Here is a 19,307-nt window from a genome sequence, read left to right as displayed (position 1 = left end):
CAATAAGAATAATATTACAATGCACTCATTAGTGTTTATGAAGTGTTTTGATATCCTCAGTGAGACAGGGTATATTTGCCATTGAAGAAAAGCAATCTTCTTTAAATGGAATACTTTAGAACGTATTATAATTAAAACAATAATAGTCCCATTGTTCTTGGAATCCTATAAAATTTTCATAAAATGATGTGACTAAGTTGTCCCACATGGAAGTGCACTCTGTGCTTAAATTAAACCCTTTCAGCTGCCTCCACCATACCAATCCCCCAATATATTCTGGCCACAAATGCAGAAGATGTTAAAGCAGATTGTCAAGAAAAACGAAGAAAAAACATGGCAAAGATTAGAAGTGCCATTAAACAAGCCTGAAGAGAGAGAAAGAACACATTTTTCTTCCCTGAACTACCCAACTCCTTTCCATTTATTCCCAAGCTTGCTGTTGACAGCAGAAAGCCTTGTAATACTGCTTTCTCCAGTACTGACAGCCCCAAGTGGCCTTCTGAGGCTTATCAGTTTCATAAAGCTATAGATATCACATTTAATCTAATAGCACTTCATTATATGTAAGGCTACTATTTGTTCTACTACTGTGCATCACAGCTTTCACTTCTGACAGGAGTCCAAAGATCAAATGACACTGTTAACATGCAAAGCAATACTCACCCCAGAGAGCCATAAAGATGGAGAAGAAGACTGTGGCTGGGTTGTCAAACAAATGGCTAGCTCGAGCAGTAGCACAAGCAGAGCTGAGGTTCCAATAATCGCAGAACTTTTCGCACAGGGGGCACATGGTGAAGGCATTGCGCTGGTCGCACATTTCTTTGCTATGAATGACAAGTGCACAAATTCTGAGTATTATGACTCAGAAAAGGGGGATATACAATATTGATATCAAGCAGCACATCATAGCTACTGCTACTACAAGCTTTTTGCAAAATATGTGGCTTGCACTTGTAGAGAACAGAAGCTGTATGTTGCTTCAAAAGCACACTGCCATGCACTGGAATATTAAAACACAGGCAATTTACCAGCAGAAAACCAGTGCAACACAGCAACCAATCTAATCACTACACTGTACTAGTGAATTGGAGAAGACTGCTTCACTAAAGACTGAGGTTAACCACAGTAAAGGAAATTCTGTGCCACTGACAAAACATATTTCTAACACGTTGGCACAAAAATCCATGTCAAATACCATGCTACTTTGTGTATCAGGACTGGCCATGTGCGTCCATATAAAAGCCAGAACCAGTACCCAGGCATGTTAGTTGGTCTGTGTCACAGACAGAACAGATCTGCAATACAATTTGTAAGATATGCTAGGTTTTGGTGCAAACTGACATATGGGTACTGAATTTGAAAGACTTACACCTGCCAAGCATGTCATTCTTAGCAGAGATGTTATATTTCACAACATTTACTTTGAGATTCACCTCTGCCCTGCATTTTATTTGTGAGGTATTTATAAAAGCAATGGTAGTTTTTCCAGCATAGGTCTTTAACACCAATTCTCATCTGTGCTACTAGGTTTTTGGCTAAATTCTTCAAGTGTGAGGAGTTATTTTAGGCAGTCATACTAATATGTTTTAAGGGTGTTCAGATATTGTGTGTACAGTGGTTTCAGGAAATCAGATACCTTTACATTTCAGGATTCTCAACTTTGAATGCTGAATATGGATGTGGTATTCTCAGTCTCCATAGCTCCTTGTTTTTCTAGTACAGAGTGCTAACCTAATTTTCAAAAATTTAAAAAAAAAAAAAGGGAAAAATCCACTCCCCCAGCAGTAAATCTTAAAAGAACTAGAAATATTCCACTTCTGCCTCATATATTCTGATATTATGCTGCATTTCCTTTCCCTCAGTTTACAACATTTGTTCTGCTGTCCTCTGGAAAATGTGAGATAAGAGATTTTTGCAGATTTTAAAATCTTTAAGGTTGTTATTTTAATTCTTAGTCTTATTTGCTCTGTATTTACTCGGTTTCTAAAAATAATTAAAAAATCGTTAGCACTGTCTCTTAAATAAGACTGCTTGACACTGCTGAGCATGCTTTCCAGGTTTTCCATAAGGTTTGTATATGGAAGATCTTTGTAGCTGCAGTCTTTTTCAGGTGAACTGAGTAGTGCAAAGCTCAAGAATCCTTGCCAGGACTGTAAGCTAAGGAAATACTTGCAATATTGCTTCCTTGATAGCATAGCATGATTATGATTGTTCTTATATTTGCCATCATTAAATAACATCAAATGAAAAAAAAACTATTCAAACTGTAGTATCAGTATTGTATCATTTGAAAGGCATACAGATGTTTCCAGCTATCATATCATTAAAGTAATGCTCTCTTCTGTTTCAAAAGGCAGTAGAGGGTGCTGCAGATACATCTTAGCCATAAATCTCACTTAAGTTTAAATGTTAGCACAGGCTTTCCCACAGCCCATCAAGACTCGCTGAGTTCAAGCTAAAGTACAACAAACCCTGACTAAGATGTGTTGTTACTCATTCACCTATCAATAATAATGTCTTACTGCAGGAAGCTGCCAATTTTAACTTTAAAAGTTGCCAACTCATTTGAGAGAATGCAGGAATTTCCACAGCAAGTGTGACCAGCAGAACTAGTAATCTAGTATCCTGTCTCCGCCAGAAGTCAGACACAGACAACAGAGGAATTATTGGGTTTTTCTCACTGAGAAGCAGATTGTGATTATAATTATTCCTATATTGACCACCATTAAATAGCATTTTAATGCATTGTAATTAGCATTAACATCACTGTATCAATTTGGCAGGTTTTGTTTAGTATATAACACCCTCAGGACAGCACAGAAGTCAACAACTTTTTGTAACTGTCAAGGAGAATACTGTGGGTACCAAATATACTAAATCTGCTAACTTTTGTTCATCTCACTTGTGCAAATAGTCTGTACTAAAAACAAAGTAATCCAGCCAATGTATTTGTATTAACTTCAGTGAGTTCTACACAATGTCTTTCTGTATGATCCTGGAGATATTAAAAAAAAATGCAAATGGATGTCTTGAAAAAGGACTTACAATAATGCAGTAGCCAGACTGAAAATTTCTTTTTCAGTAGCTGCAACACCAAACAGCCAAATAAATGTGTGCCATTCAAACGTCTTATCTACCTAATGCATGTGTATTTCTAATGCTCACAGGGCTGTTAATGATACATCACCCCTCTTCAGACATGTTAGAAGCAATTATTCACACTAAGGATTAAAATAAACAACCACAGTCTTGCAACTTTCAATTAGCAGATTATTGATCACAGAGAAGCTTACCTAGGAATGTCACTCTCAATGGTTATACATCCATAAAGGAATACAATAATCCCAACTACTGAAGATGGAATGAGGAATTCTGTATATAAGCCCAGCCATGCAAAATAAAGTCCTATCTTTTCTCCAAAATACTTTCTGGGGAAGAAAAAAAAAAAAAAAAAAAACAAAAAGAAAAAAAAAAGTCACGTGTCAAGGATATAATTGTATAATTTTCAATTGTGTTTTACAGCTTCTAAACACTCACTGAATGTCAAAATACATTAGGCATGGGTGAAAACCTTAAGTATCTTGAAGTCAATATCACCAAATGAAGGGAGTGATTCAGGTAGTTTGGGGTTCTCCATTCTGAGAAATTAAAGAGAGTCCTGTATCACTGTAATGATACTTAATATCTGCTTCAGGACAGCAGCTATTAAGTCTCTTAAGTGACGTCAGTGAATTATCCCTCACTTCCATCAAGAGTAGCAGAATTTCAACCCAATGTTTAGCTGAAAACATTGGAAAGGATTTGTCTCCCCAGAAGATTATTTAGATATGCCACCATTCTTTGCCTCTGTAGTTCTGGATTCAATTGGTGAGAGTCATGGAAATGACATCTATGGGAACATACTGACAACATCCTTTGGTATCTTAAAAGATTAGCAACCTCAATTTCCTGTTAAAGAAGGAAAGTTTACTTGCACACTAAGCACCGCTTTTCAGAAACACTATTTTTGAAAAATTAACCGTCTCTGGACAGATGGTTTGAAAAAAAAATCAGCCCAGTTTCTTCTCTGAGGAAAAGTTTATTGTAGATGTTGATAAATTTGTGTTAGTACTCAGCCCAACATCTTCATGAATCACCCTGCAAGAAGTAAACTAAACATAGATGAAACTCGCTGACCATTCCAAAGTAGTGTTAGGAGTTATTACAAATATTGCAAAACACCAAGAGTTTCAGAGAGCTCAAAAACTCACCATCATTAAAATGAAACTAAATTAGATAAAAAAGCAACACACATAGAAACAAAAATAATATGGAGGAGTGCTAGATAGAACGCAGCTATAACGGAGAGCATTCATTGCACTTGAATCAGGGAGACATACATTCACACTATGGCGGCAGAAAAAAAACAGTCAACACATAACAGCAATGGCCTTGAAGCAGCACAGGGCAGAGGGGGAACTGATTTGCTCTCCGGTTTCCTCCTGACTGGAAAGTGACACACCTTGCATTTGCCAGTAAGGCAAACATCACTGGCCACATTTTAAGCACATGGAACAAGAAGGAGAGGGGGAATTATTCTCATTATCTTCTTACTGCTTCCTTATTTGTAGAGTTGGGCAACATGAATAGCTAGTAATGTGTTCCAAATAGGTCAAAGCAGACTTGAAAATAATTCACAACCTAAGCTGTTCTAAGCTGTCTATTTTTTTTGACAAAGGGATACAAACTACCAAAGAAAGTGAATTAGAGTGAATTAGAAGCCAGAAACATTACAGTAAAGAGCAGCTGACCAGGGTCCATGAAGTTGAAGCTTATGGCTCGTGAGGCTTCTACTAGAATTTTTAAGCCTTCCAGTGGTAAATGCAATCTGCAACCTATAAAGAAAGGGTTACTCTTTGCATCCATGCCAAGAGAAAGTGAGAGGAGCTCAACAATGTCCTGGCAACATGGATAAAAAGCAGTTGCCAAGAAGAAAACTGAACAATGTTCTGTGGCTTAACTGTTTTAAAAAAGAAAAATAATTGAGACTTCTGTGTCCAAGCTCAGTCCACCAGTGTGCCAGAAAGAGAAATAATCTAAGGAGGAACAATGGCGTTGTTTGAAAGCATGATGAGTTTATCTGAGTTACCCAAGCCCGAAAAACAGAATGTGGACATGTTCCTTTTTTGACATATCCCAATAACTGTTCTCCCATTGCTCTCAATAGCAGTCAAGCCTCTGGAAACACCTGTGACCACCTGTAACAACATCTATACACAGCAATTTTGGCCTCAGACTTTAATACCATGAAGTGGCTTTCCTTGTAGCACCTGCCTAAAAAACTCTTAAGAAAGTCGCACTGGCATATTTTCACAAGGATGGAAGCATTCCACCCCTACTAGAGTCAATAGTTTCATTTTAGCAAATTGCAGTGCTATTTCATTTATAAAAGCAAACTTATAAGTTTCTCAAATGTGAACATACTAGCCATAAATATCTGCACAAAAAAAAAAGGAAAGGAAAAAAAATAAATAGAATGACTACAGTGAATGAAAGGAAGAAACTGTTTTCTTTACGGGAAGAGTAAGATCATAGAATCATAGAATCATAGAATAGTTAGGGTTGGAAATGACCTTAAGATCATCTAGTTCCAACCCCCTGCCATGGGCAGGGACACCTCACGCTAAATCATATTACCCAAGGCCTCGTCCAACCTGGTCTTGGACACTGCCAGGGATGGAGCATTCACAACCTCCCTGGCAACCCATTCCACTGCCTCACCACCCTCACAGGAAAGAATTTCCTCCTTATATCCAATCTAAACTTTCCCTGTTCAAGTTTTAACCCGTTACCCCTTGTCCTATCACTACAGTCCTTAATGAAGAGTCCCTCTCCAGCATCCTTACAGGCCCCCTTCAGATACTGGAAGGCTGCTATGAGGTCTCCATGCAGCCTTCTCTTCTCCAGGATGAACAGCCCCAGCTTTCTCAGCCTCTGTTCATACAAGAGGTGCTCCAGTCCCCTGATCATCCTCGTGGCCCTCCTCCAGACTTGTTCCAACAGTTCCATAACATTTTTATGCTGAGGAGACCAGAACTGCACACAATACTCCAAGTGAGGTCTCACAAGAGCAGAGTAGAGGGGCAAGATCACCTCCTTCGACCTGCTGGTCACACTGCTTTTGATGCAGCCCAGGATACGCTTGGCTTTCTGGGCTGCAAGAGCACACTGAAGCCGGCTCATGTTAAGTTCCTCATTGACCAGCACCCTCAAGTCCTTCTCTGCAGGGCTGCTCTGAATCTCTTCTTTGCTCAACCTGTAACTGTGCCTGGGATTGCTCTGACCCAGGTGCAGGACCTTGCACTTGTCACAGTTAAACTTCATGAGGTTGGCATCAGCCCACCTCACAAGCGTGTCAAGGTCCCTCTGGATGACATTCCTTCCCTCCAGGGTATCAACCGAACCACACAGCTTGGTGTCATCGGCAAACTTGCTTTGAGTGCACTCAATCCCACTGTCCATGTCAGCGATGAAGATGTTAAAAAAGATTGGTCCCAACACCGATCCCTGAGGGACACCACTCATTACTGGTCTCCAGCCGGACATTGAGCCATTGACCACAACTCTTTGTGTGCAACCATCCAGCCAGTTCTTTATCCACTGAGTGGTCCATCCATCATATTGATGTCTCTCCAATTTAGAGACAAGGATGTCGTGTGGGACAGTGTTGAAGGCTTTGCACAAGTCCAGGTAGATGACATCAACTGCTCTACCCCTGTCCATCAGTTCTGTAGCCCCATCATAGAAGGCCACCAAATTGGTCAGGCAGGATTTCCCCTTAGTGAAGCCATGCTGGCCATCACCAAGCACCTTGTTGTTTTTCATGTGCCTTAGCATGCCTTCCAGGGGAATCTGCTCCAAGATTTTGCCAGGCACAGAGGTGAGACTGACTGGGCTGTAATTCCCTGGGTCATTCATTTTCCCCTTCTTGAAAATGGGGGTTATATTTCCCTTTTTCCAGTTGTCGGGAACTTTACCTGACTGCCATGATTTTTCAAATATGATGGCCAGTGGCTGAGCAACTTCATTTGCCAGCTCCTTCAGGACCCGCGGATGGATCTCATCAGGACCCATGGACTTCTGCATGTTCAGATTTTTAAGATGGTCTCAAACCAGATCCTCTCCTACAGTGGGCGCCAGGTCTTCATTCTCACAGTCCCTGCATCTGCCTTTCAAGACTTGGGTGGTTTGGTCAGAGCCTTTGCCAGTGAAGACCGAGTCAAAGAAGTCATTCAGAACCTCAGCCTTCCCCAAATCCTGTGTGGCCAGTTCTCCCAAGAGCTTCCTGAGGGGGCCTACGTTGTCCCTAGTCTGTTTTTTATTTGCTATGTACCTGTAGAATCCCTTCCTGTTATCCTTAATACCCCTAACCAAGTTTAATTCTAACTGGGCCTTAGCTTTCCTAACCTGGTCCTTAGTTTCCTGGACAACGTCCCTGTACTTTTCCCAGGCCGCCTCTCCCTGCTTCCACTTATTATAAGCCTCTTTTTTCATTTGAATTTTCCTCAGGAGCTCCTTATCCATCCAAGGAGGTCTCCTGGCCCTCCTGCTGCACTTCCTTCTGATTGGGATGCAACACTCCTGAGCTTGTAGCAGGTGATCCTTGAATGTCAACCAACGGTCTTGGGCCCCCCACCCTCTAGGGCTGTATCCCATGGAACCTTCCTAAGCAGGTTCCTGAAGAGGCCAAAGTCTGCTCTTTTGAAGTCCAGGGCAGTGAGCTTGCTGCACGCTCTTCTCACTGTCCTGAGGATCTCAAATTCGACCATCTCGTGATCGCTGCATCCAAGGCTGCCCTGGAGCATCACATTTCCAACGAGCCCTTCCCTGTTGGTGAGCATGAGGTCAAGCATGGCACCTCTCCTCGTCGGCTCCTCTATTACTTGCAGAAGGAAGTTGTCTTCCACACAACGGAGGAACCTCCTGGATTGCTTGTGCCGGGCCGTACCGTCCTTCCAACAGATGTCAGGGTGGTTGAGGTCCTCCATGAGAACAAGGGCCTGTGAGGGTGAGGCTTTTCCTATCTGTCTGTAGAATGCTTCATCCGCAGGTTCTCCTTGATGAGGCGTACACCAAAAAAAGGAATTTTTACAAATTTTTCACCAAGATCTTGCCATTTTCTCTCATTTATGTTAGGGTAAAACCAGTCTTGCTTTATTATCCTCAAGGAATTACTAATGATTTATGCTGCCATAGAGAAAGGGGAGTATTGAGATGAGGGTTTTGCCTTACCTCAGTAGCTAACTCACATCAAGTTCACATCTATCCAGACAAAGTTAAAGACTAATCCTTTCCAAAGGATTAGATTAGTAATGGATGGCCCACTGCAGAGTGCCACAAAAGAAAAGTATGCCCTCTGTGTTGCATGAGCTTTATTTCCACATCAGCTGTATTCTAAGGTAGAGAAATGTCCCTCTGTAAATGCATACACAATGAGAACAGCAATTCTCATCCAAAGCAAGGGGTAAATGGTTTAATAGTGAACATACACTGCTCCTATCAGAAGCAGCTGCCAAGAATTTTGTTCTGTATGTTGTTACAGTACAAGGCAAAGTTTTGTGCCTTTCACTTTGGAAGACTTTTTGAACACTGATAAAATGGCCACCTACCAAGCACTAAGTTATCTAGAGTAAGAATCATGTATTTAAGGATTCAACCAAATCATCCATAACTCCTTCAGAAGCTGAACAAAAGTTGTGCTTCAAGAAAGTGATCAGAAACAGCATTAAATAAATACAACAACCACCTACAGGAAGTGTATTCCCTCTCATAGCAGAGTTAGAATAAGAAGTATTGAGAAGGACACAGTGAAAATGTTTACTCAGTTCCCTCTGCTTCACTCATATAACACTTGAACCAGACATCTGCAATGCACTTCTGTCTTTCTGGTTGCCAAACCAACATCAAAAGGAATAACTGATAATTAAATGCCATGCTTGCACGTTGGTCACAGTGCTTCCATGCCAAGTTGTGCAATTTATAAATAGACTAAGATTTGTGGAAGGGGGAAGAAAGAGAGAACTAAAAAACTCCTTAGTTTTTGACTCTTTGAAAACAAATGTGGGATACCTGGAATGTGAATAAAGCATGTGGTGCATGACACATACTGGAAAGAACTCTGGAGTTGTTCAGGAACAAAGTTTAAAAAGCAAGGAAAAGACACTGTGGATATTGAGTCACCTAACTGGGAAATCTGTCCAAAACTTTTCAGTTTTTGAATTTCCATATCCCATTCTAGGCCATTTGATTTTTCATGTTTGCCACAATTCATGCCTTCACACTTGTAGTGGTGAAATAGTTTCTACGCAAAACCAAACTGATTTACAGCTACCAATTGGGTAGGCTTTCCCCTGTGCAAATGGTCAAACGAGTCACATATATTACGTCTGCCTTCAAAATAAACATATTCACACAGATTTTGGGCACAATTATGGTGTTTCTACTGTCAGAAGAAAGGACAAGCAGTCCTCTGAAAGGAGAGTATCATGTCAGAACATCTCTGTTACCAGAGCCAGTTAGAAAATTTTCTTTTCCTCTCCAGCTTCCAGCCCAGATGCATTTGCTTTCTGACCCACAGCAAGCCAGTTCTCAGTGTAGGCCTATTAATAGCTATGACACACCAGTGGAGAAAACAGGAACCTGTTGCAAAGGAATACAGTTAATTCCTTCAGGAGGTTTTGTCACCATTAAACCAAAGGCAGAACAATGAATACCCTTACAAACATAGAATTTCTAGCATGTATTAAGTTCAGAACATAGGATATTTTTCGTTGTTTCTGAGATAACAGTTACCATCAAATTGAACTTTCCATCTCAAAACTGTAGAATTATTTCAGAAAGATTGCTGAAGTATAAAAAAAAGCCCAGTCACTATAACTGAACCAGGAATCGGATATAACATCTCCGTATACCCCACGGTTTCACTCCAGGTAGAGTTGCCTATGTACAAGCTTTCCTGGATTTGTCATTTTTTCTCCATTTGAAAATTTTCTCAGGGCAGGATTCAAGCGTTTATTACAACCATCTGAGACACCTGGGTGAAATTACTGCTCAGCAGCAGCACTGAGGTTGCTGTGCATCCAGAGATCCTGGAGATTTCTACCATGTTTGTGCCTGACAGCATATACGCACATATTCTGTCCAGACAGTCCCAAGAAGAAATGTATCAGTGCTAAATCCAGATATAAAGAAAGTGCACCAAATGGAGCAATCTGGAAGCCAAGAAAGGATCCTGGCAGAAGACAACACCCCTTGGAAAAACTTGCCAAGAGACTGAAAATCTTTTTTCATTAAAACTTTAAGAGGAGGAAAAAAACAACCACAGAACCTCAGCTAAATTACAATGCAGTTGAGTCTGAGGCAGGAAAGAAAAAGTTCATTACAAAGGTCAACTTTTCTGCATACAGAAAACAAAGAAAAGAGCCTCTGTCCAAGGTAAGAGTACATGTTTTTCCCTGAACTGGAGATGAAGATCAAGACTGTGCAGTAGAGAATGTCTGTGGGTTTGTGAGGGTTATGAGTTATAAGGGTTTGTAAAAATAGTGGATAAGCCTGTACAAGAACTCAAAACCAAACCCAACTGCTGAAAGCTAGTTCTAAAATTTGTGTTTGTGGCCACATCCCTCACTCACTTTGGAACAGTTGGTACCATATCAGTAAGACCTGAAAAAATGTTTAGAGCCACAGCCTGGTTTTTGATATCTATGAAAGACTTCATATTCTGTGTATTTTCTCTAGCAAGTAATGCACTGAGGCATCCACAGTGCTTTTAACTAGGAGCATTCACCAAAGGCCAACAGAGAAACTACAAATCTTACCCTTTTTGCCTGAAAGCAGATTGAAGCAAACTGCCACAGGGGCCATTTAATCCCTCTTAGTTGAAGTTTGTCTTTGAAAACATTAGTTAACAAATATTTGCTGTGTCCTCCAATGGTACATGAAATTTGGAGCCAAACCCACCTAAATTACAGATTTTATCAACCACAGATATATTTTCTTCCAAGGCACTGTGAAACACTACTTGTGAACCACTATATGACAAAAACAAAAACAGTCAAAATATGGCAATACCTTAGAGAACAGAAAGTTTTTTAGATGTAGAACAATGCTTTCCCCTAGTCTCTTGGCTCCAGAAATAAGTACAATCAACACAATAACAAGGTACTCTTTATGGAGAAGGTGATGTGTATGGAGAAAAGGAATATTTAATTTCTAATGTATTAAAAAAAATGAGAAAAATATCGAGAATAGAATCACAGGTTTTGTGTATTAACTTCAATTTAAAATAACAAAAGATAAAACCTTACTATGTAAAGATAACCAGGATTAGCAATTCACAGAGCTTCAGACTAACAAACCTTATTGATTCCACTCCAGGAAATTGTCAGAATACAACTGAAAGGGCATAGTTTGTGGTGGTGAATTATTAAATTAAAAAGCCTTTCTTTACTGACTGTAATACAAACAATAGAAGCATAATAAGTAGACATGTAATGTGACTTACAGAGAAGTTAAGGCCGACTACCTACCAACTGCCTAAGCAAGGAACACAGAATCATAGAATTATAGAATCATAGAATCACAGAATCATAGAATCATAGAATAGTCAGCTTTGGAAAGGACCTTAAAATCATCTAGTTCCAACCCCCTGCCATGGGCAGGGACACCTCACACTAAACCATATCACCCAAGGCCTCATCCAACCTGGCCTTGAACACTGCCAGGAATGGAGCATTCACAACCTCCCTGGGCAACCTATTCCAGTGCCTCACCACCCTCACAGGAAAGAACTTCCTTCTTACATCCAGTCTAAACTTTCCCTGTTTAAGTTTTAACCCGTTACCCCTTGTCCTATCTACAGTCCCTAATGAAGAGTCCCTCCCCAGCATCCTTACAGGCCCCCTTCAGATACTGGAAGGCTGCTATGAGGTCTCCATGCAGCCTTCTCTTCTCCAGGATGAACAGCCCCAACTTTCTCAGCCTGTCTTCATACGGGAGGTGCTCCAGGCTCCTGATCACCCTCATGGCCCTTCTCCGGACTTGTTCCAACAGTTCCATAACCTTTTTATGTTGAGGACACCAGAACTGCACACAATACACCAGGTGAGGTCTCACAAGAGCAGAGTAGAGGGGCAGGATCACTTCCTTCGACCTGCTGGTCACACTGCTTTTGATGCAGCCGAGGATACGCTTGGCTTTCTGGGCTGCAAGCGCACACTGAAGCCGGCTCATGTTAAGTTCCTCATTGACCAGCACCCCCGAGTCCTTCTCCGCAGGGCTGCTCTGAATCTCTTCTTTGCTCAACCTGTAGCTGTGCCTGGGATTGCTCTGACCCAGGTGCAGGACCTTGCACTTGGCACGGTTAAACTTCATGAGGTTGGCATCAGCCCACCTCACAAGCGTGCCAAGGTCCCTCTGGATGACATTCCTTCCCTCCAGGGTATCAACCGAACCACCCAGCTTGGTGTCATCGGCAAACTTGCTGAGGGTGCACTCAATCCCACTGTCCATGTCAGCGATGAAGATGTTAAACACGACCAGTCCTAACACCGATCCCTGAGGGACACCACTCATTACTGGTCTCCAGCTGGACATTGAGCCATTGACCACAACTCTTTGTATGCAGCCATCCAGCCAGTTCTTTATCCCTTTTTCCGGTCATTGGGAACTTTACCTGACTGCCATGATGTGTCAAATATGATGGACAGTGGCTGAGCAACTTTGTTCGCCAGCTCCTTCAGGACTCGTGGATGGATCTCGTGGATGGATCTCATCAGGACCCATGGACTTGTGCACATTCAGATTTTTAAGATGGTCTCGAACCAGCTCCTCTCCTACAGTGGGCCCAAGGTCTTCATTCTCACAGTCCCTGCATCTGCCTTCCAAGACTTGGGTGGTTTGGTCAGAGCCTTTGCCAGTGACAACCGAGGCAAAGAAGTCATTCAGAACCTCAGCCTTGTCCAAATCCCATGTAGCCAGTTCTCCCGAGAGCTTCCTGAGGGGGCCTACGTTGTCCCTAGTCTGTTTTTTATTTGCTAAGTACCTGTAGAATCCCTTCCTGTTGTGCTTAACATCCCTAGCCAAGTTTAATTCTAACTGGGCCTTAGCTTTCCTAACCTGGTCCCTAGCTTCCCGGACAACATCCCTCTACTCTTCCCAGGCTGCCTGTCCTTGCTTCCACTTTTTATAAACATGATGCTGGCTGACCAGAAGCACTGTAACTGCATTCTCCTCTCTGATATGGGAGATAACAAACCTTCAGTGCTTCTACAGAGCATTATTTCACTACTTTATGGCCTTTGTAAAGTGCCCAGATCCCCACAGTTAAAGAGATCTCTTATCAGAGAGCTAGACTCAAAGAGAATATGACATGCCAGAATATAAAAATAATAATGTACTCATACATAGCACTTTAGGTACAGCAATAGCAATCCTTAACCTTAAGCAGTCCTCAGCTCTGGAAAGCATTACATTATTCAGTTGATGATGTTCTTTGCCTGCAAATGTTCTATGCATCTCTGAAAGTAGGTAATACACTCAGTGTCTCTTTTTACTTTTCTTTACTTTACTTTCTCTAGCACATTTAAGCTATCAAAATGTCAGTAACCCTCCAAACCTGGCAAATTAAAAATCCACAGCAGGCAGCCTGCCTACCTGAGGCTGAGTCAATACTAATGTAAGTTAATACAGGTTGCCTACGAGGACAGGAGTACAGTTTTACTCTATAAACACCTCAGCACACCAAGAGACGCTCTATGTAAGAAACTAATTCATTCAGTTATAACATTTTCTCTCATAATTACTCTAAAAGCTCCTACAAATAAGGACTAAGCTATTTAATATGATATAGTGAATCTGCCTTTATTTTAGACTGTCAGGAAAATTACCTAATCGTTTTTTTCCTGTGTTTTTAACACTAGCTTTTCTGGCTTTTCTTTACTTGCAAATGGGGTGTTTCCCCAAGTTTTTACCTTGAACAGAGGTGAGGTCACTGTTATTTATCACTTTCTTCATCTTTATTTTTCACAAGATAATTTGCACAATTTTCTTCATGTCGGGTAACAGAGTTTGAAGCTCAAATACTGACTTCTCAGAAATAACTTTGATTTATAACAATAACTTGCTTTTCAAGTTAATTTAACTTAACCTTACTACAGACACTGAATTACGTATTTGCTCCAGTAAGTACTTGTATTTGCACTCTATTACTACTGTCAGACATACTCCATCTAGTGGCTAATAAAGAGATGTATAATTTCCACTAAAAGCCAAGTGTAATAAATTCTTTTTCAGTCACAGTATTGCTGCACTCCTTGAGATAGCAAGACTTGCCTTTTGTCATTTTGAGACACTAAGAGACCTACAGAACATGCATAATTAAAATTTAAACTGCTAGTGCTCAAGACTTCTGAGACTGTGACAAATGGCAAACAAAACACATTCAAATGCATCCTGCAAGTTGAAGGCACACATAAGTTTCTGGTTCATTATCTTTCAGGCCTTCAGGAATCACGGGTTCCAGAGATCAGAGAGAAAGGCTGGAGAAAGGAAGATGTAGCCTTGGTGGAAAGGGATGAGGTCAGGGAATACTAAAGCAGACTGGACATATATAAGTCCATAAGGCCTGATGGGATGCACACACAAGACCTGAGGGTGCTGGCAGATGTCATTTCAAGGCCTTTCTTGATAATCTTTGCTTGATGATGACAACTGGGAGACTTGAGAAAAACAGGTGTCATCCCCCATCTTCAAGAAAGGCAAGAAGGATGACCTAAGGAACTACAGGCCTACCTGCCTCATCTCAGTCCCAGGGAAGGTGACAGAGTGGCTAATTCTGGAAACCATTTCCAGGTACATTAAATCTGAGAAAATCATCAGGAGTAGTCAGCATGGCTTCACTAAAGGAAAATCATGCTTGACCAACGATAAACTTCTATGATGAAGTGACTGACCTGCTAGATCACAGAGAACAGTGAGTATTGTCTATGTGGACTTCAATAAGGCATTTGGCACTGTCTTCCATGAGGTCTTCATAGAGCTGCTGCTGATGTATGGGTGGAATGAGCAGACAGCGAGATGCATTGAAAACTGGATGATGGCCAGCCCAGAGCATGGCGATCAGCGGCAGTCTTGTTGGAGCTGGGTGACTAGCAGGGTACCCCAGGGGTCAATGCTGGTCTAATACTGTCCTCTTTTAACATCTCTATTAATGATCTGGATGATATGGCACAGTGTACCCTCAGCAAGTTTGCAGATGACACAAAACCAGGAGGAGTGGCTGATACGCCAGAGGGTCATGCGGCCATTCAGAAGCACCTCAAGAGGCTAAAGAAATGAGCTGACAGGAGCATCATAAAGTTCAACAAAGAGAAGGGCAGTCACGCACCTGGGGAAGAGCAACCCCATGAACTAGTATTGACTAGTATAGTGCTGACAAGGGATGGTCTCAATCCCTTGTCAGTGTTCAAGGAGTGAGAAAAGGAACTCTTCTCACCCCACATTGACACACCCAGAACGTTCTACAGTGATTAAGATGTCATGAGCAATTTTAGAAGAAAGAGAAGCAGACCTGTAACCATCTAAATGCAGCAACTGTTTCCTACTCCCTGCAGTTCCCAGCCATACATACCTTTAAATGCCTACAAATATTTGTATGCATATATATTAAATTGTGCAGGATTTTCTCTTTTGTTTCCAGCTGTGGATTCCCACGTCTGGCTTCCATTTCTCTGCTTTAAAAAAACAAGCTTAATTTCCTATCAAAATATCCTGATATCACCTCCAAAAATACCTGCATTGGGAGCTATTGCTCTAGTCCATTAAGAAATACAAGTTTTTGGCTGTGAAGTTTAGTCATCATACATAAATACTGTGGAATTTGGCCTGAGACAGTTCTGCACACAGATAAAAATGAACTCTAGCTGCCTACAAAACCACACAGTCCAAGGGGGAGGCACCAGGAAACTGTACAGTAACTTCAGTCTTAGCACCTTGGCTTCGCATAAATCCTGATGTAGGTGTGCATATCCATTGCTGGATGTAGCTTTTGAAAATCCCACTAAAGGAGTAAGGAATTCTAGTCCTTAGACAGTGACCTGAAGCAAGGGAATTATGTTTATCAGAAAGCAGGGATCTGGTTTTCCTCACCAGTGCAATACAAGCCTACTGTTTTAAAATACCATCTCTCATACAAGCACCAATAAATAAGACCAAGCTCTTGCCAAAACAGAGAGAGAAAACCACTTCCTCCAGGACTGGCAAATTCTACAAAATGCAGAGCCGTAAGTAAATCATCTCACTGCAGTCACAGGCCTGCATCCAGCAGAACAAGTCAATACAAATTCCTCAGTGATTTATGCACCATGAGCAAAACCCCTCTGCTTTGAAATAAACACAGGCTGGAGCACTCATGTAAGTCCTGTGACATGAAGTCCCAGGGGTGGAAGGGAAGCTCCCTAAAACTGCAGATGAAAAGTGCAGTCCCAGCATCAAGCATTTAATATGCAGTCCATTTAATGGATGTGTGACATGATAAAAAGTCCTTTCATAAATAAACTGAGGTTGTGAGGGATAATGGGATCACAAAGACACTGGAAAGGGGAACGAATTATAATAACGGAGAAAATGTTCCTTTCACAACAACTAGGAGTTCGTCCCACCTGCTTCTGGCTCTGTCCAGGAAGCTCTCTGTTGTAAAAACTGGCACAAAAGACAACACCAAGGCTGAATGGATGCTGGCATAGCACTTCCCACTGTAGCTAGTGCTTTAATGTTGAAGAACCGTAAGTTGAACGTACCTCATGTTGGGAATGAATCTTTGTTCCTTGGAACTATAAAAAGATCTTGGACCCAAAGTGTAAAAGGGTTCTAGTGAGAAGATATGCTCAGGTTATTGCTTCAGTCACGTTCTCATCAGAGGTTTGGAAAGGAGCTTAGATGGACTACTGCCAAAGTTACTGGTGAAGCTCATGGGCATTTTTCTCCTTAATGTTATGTTTGTTCAATTACTGCACTTTCCCAGGCTTAAAGCTGTTTTCTCTTTTTCCTTATAAAGAATTCCTTGCATATAGCCTCAGAATCTTTGTGAATGTTGAAGACAGACCTGCTAAAGACAGTCAGGGAAGAATTGCATAGTGTTCTCATATTTCTGTATGGGAACTGAGTCATTAAGTTGTTTACCAAGAAGAACTGTTTTCTTTACTTTCATTACCCACCTGGTATAAAGGGACCCTCTCCAGGATCTCATGAATCAGGGAAGTGTAAGACTGACCTGCTGGGTCAGCCAGCCCACCATGGAATGGGGTGCTGTATCAGAGAATCACAGAGTAGTTGGGGTTGGAAAGGATCTTAAGCTCATCTAGTTCCAATTCCCTTGCCATGGGCAGGGACATCTTCCACTAGACCAGGTTCTTTCAAACTATTACTCTGGAATGATTAGTCTCAGCTCTAAGCCAAGCATTCAAGTAGGTTATTCAATCCCTGTGAGACAACCACATATTACAAGGCTGTTTTCTGCCAAAGTGGTTACATTACATTAAAAAATAAGATCAGACGTGTGATTATGTTAGTTTGTAATAATAACAGAGGAGTGTCGGGGAAGCAGAGCGATTAAAACATACAGGAGAATCTGCACTTTGATGATCAATAACTCTGAAGTTAGTATAAAAAAATGAACAACATTCGAGTGTACATCTGGAATTAGAAAGGGCACCACAGACTTTAGACAGGTCTTAGAGTTCTAGACAGTATGTGGAGAAAAATGTTCTCTCTCAAGAGGTGAAGATGTGGCTACAAAGCACTGTGATGAAAGGGGCAGTGATGTGCTAATGTATTAAGTAAGATAGATGGCTATAGTTAGGGGAATGCTGTACCAGAAATTGATCTCAACCACACTTTTGCTGAGGAAGAAAAACTTATCTCTGAAGACAATAAAAATGCCCCTTCAACAGAACCTCCCTTTTCTTGTTTTACTGCCACTTTAAAACTGCCTTATCCTAAGTAGGGTAAGCAGATATACTCAGTTTTGTTTTTTTGTGGTGAAGATTGGTGAAGAACTAAAAAGGTAAAACGGCAAACCAGAAATAACACTTCTGGGGCCTGATAGACTAGTGTGCTGCACTACACAAGCCCTAAGACACTGAAAGTGAAGGCAGCTGTATGCTGAGACAGTCAAACTCAAGAACACTGGAGGTCTATTATTGCCTTAAAAACTGCCAAGAAAGCTATAGGCAGCTGTGTTTTAGGAAGAGAGCATTCAAGTGTAGGTACAGGGGGAAACTGGTGACAGGTTTAACAGAGGCACGCTGCAATGAAGGACCAGAATCCATTACTTGTGAAGTTGAAATAATTTTCCACCCCCACAAAAAACAGTTTAAAAAAAGGAAGGAGGAAGTATATTAGGCAGACAGTTTGAGTAACAGAAACTCCCAAGTTTTGATTTACATGTTATACACTATAAATAATATTTTGGTTAACACACTTTTCAACTTACTCCTGCAAAAAGAGTTATTATATACAGAGTCTTAATCTTTACAATGACCATGTCTTCCCAGTCTTAGGCTTAACAGCAAGGTAAGCATATACATGCATTTGGAGATTTGAAAATAATCTTGCTGTAGATAATGTAGCCTGTTGGCTATTAAGAAGTTAGGTGAAATCCTAGCAATAGGAAATAGAAATGAAAACATAAAAAATTAGATGGGTGAGAAGGAGCTGATGAGCTGGAAGCTTTTAGAAGCACCAGTGTTTTAGAAGCACCAATTAAAATAATCTCTACCACAATTAAAAATGAACTAGCTTTGCTTGACTTCCCTAGGGGGAGGTAATCTCATAGTAATAATGAAAGGGGACCTCCCCTCTACAATGATGGTCTCTTATCGGGGATTTCAGTTCATACATGGGATCCCATCTACAAGCGTTTCAAGATGTCCATTAAGAAGATTATAACTTGCCAGTTTTCAAGGAGGTAAGTAAGGTTTTGTCTCAGAAGTATAATCACTTCTTTGTGATATCAGTAACCTTAGCATACTCACTTCATAATTAATTTAGAGTTCCTAAGTGGTAAAGGTTGCATTCAACAAGAAATAGAGGGTTTTTTTATATAAATTTTGTTGTACTTATAATTGCTTTGGATTTTCTTGACTTGCTATAATTCATTAGAGGTACACTGCTGAGACAAAGAGACAATGACTGTATGTTGTACCAAGGAAAATTTGGTCTGTACAGAGGGAAAAATTTCTTCCCCCTCAAGAGTGATGCAGTGCTGGAAA

General features: G+C 41.0%; 1 protein-coding gene across 1 annotated transcript in view; it reads right to left on the bottom strand.

The window, feature by feature from the left end:
* The window catches only part of ANO2 (anoctamin 2), a 177,238-nt gene that overhangs the window by 105,116 nt on the left and 52,815 nt on the right, over positions 1-19,307 (bottom strand). The window contains exons 11-12 of the mRNA XM_061476402.1: positions 3,294-3,428; positions 664-824 (exon numbers count right to left, since the gene is read on the bottom strand). Of these exons, the coding sequence (XP_061332386.1) occupies positions 664-824; positions 3,294-3,428 (296 nt within the window). The remainder of the gene's footprint in view (positions 1-663; positions 825-3,293; positions 3,429-19,307) is intronic.

This window comes from Pezoporus flaviventris, unplaced genomic scaffold, assembly GCF_033815535.1.
Source record: "Pezoporus flaviventris isolate CSIRO_AGI_PZ_B2104156 unplaced genomic scaffold, CSIRO_AGI_Pfla_v1 ptg000096l, whole genome shotgun sequence".
NCBI classification, from domain to species: Eukaryota; Metazoa; Chordata; class Aves; order Psittaciformes; family Psittacidae; genus Pezoporus; species Pezoporus flaviventris.
This window is presented reverse-complemented; position numbering and strand designations above follow the sequence as displayed.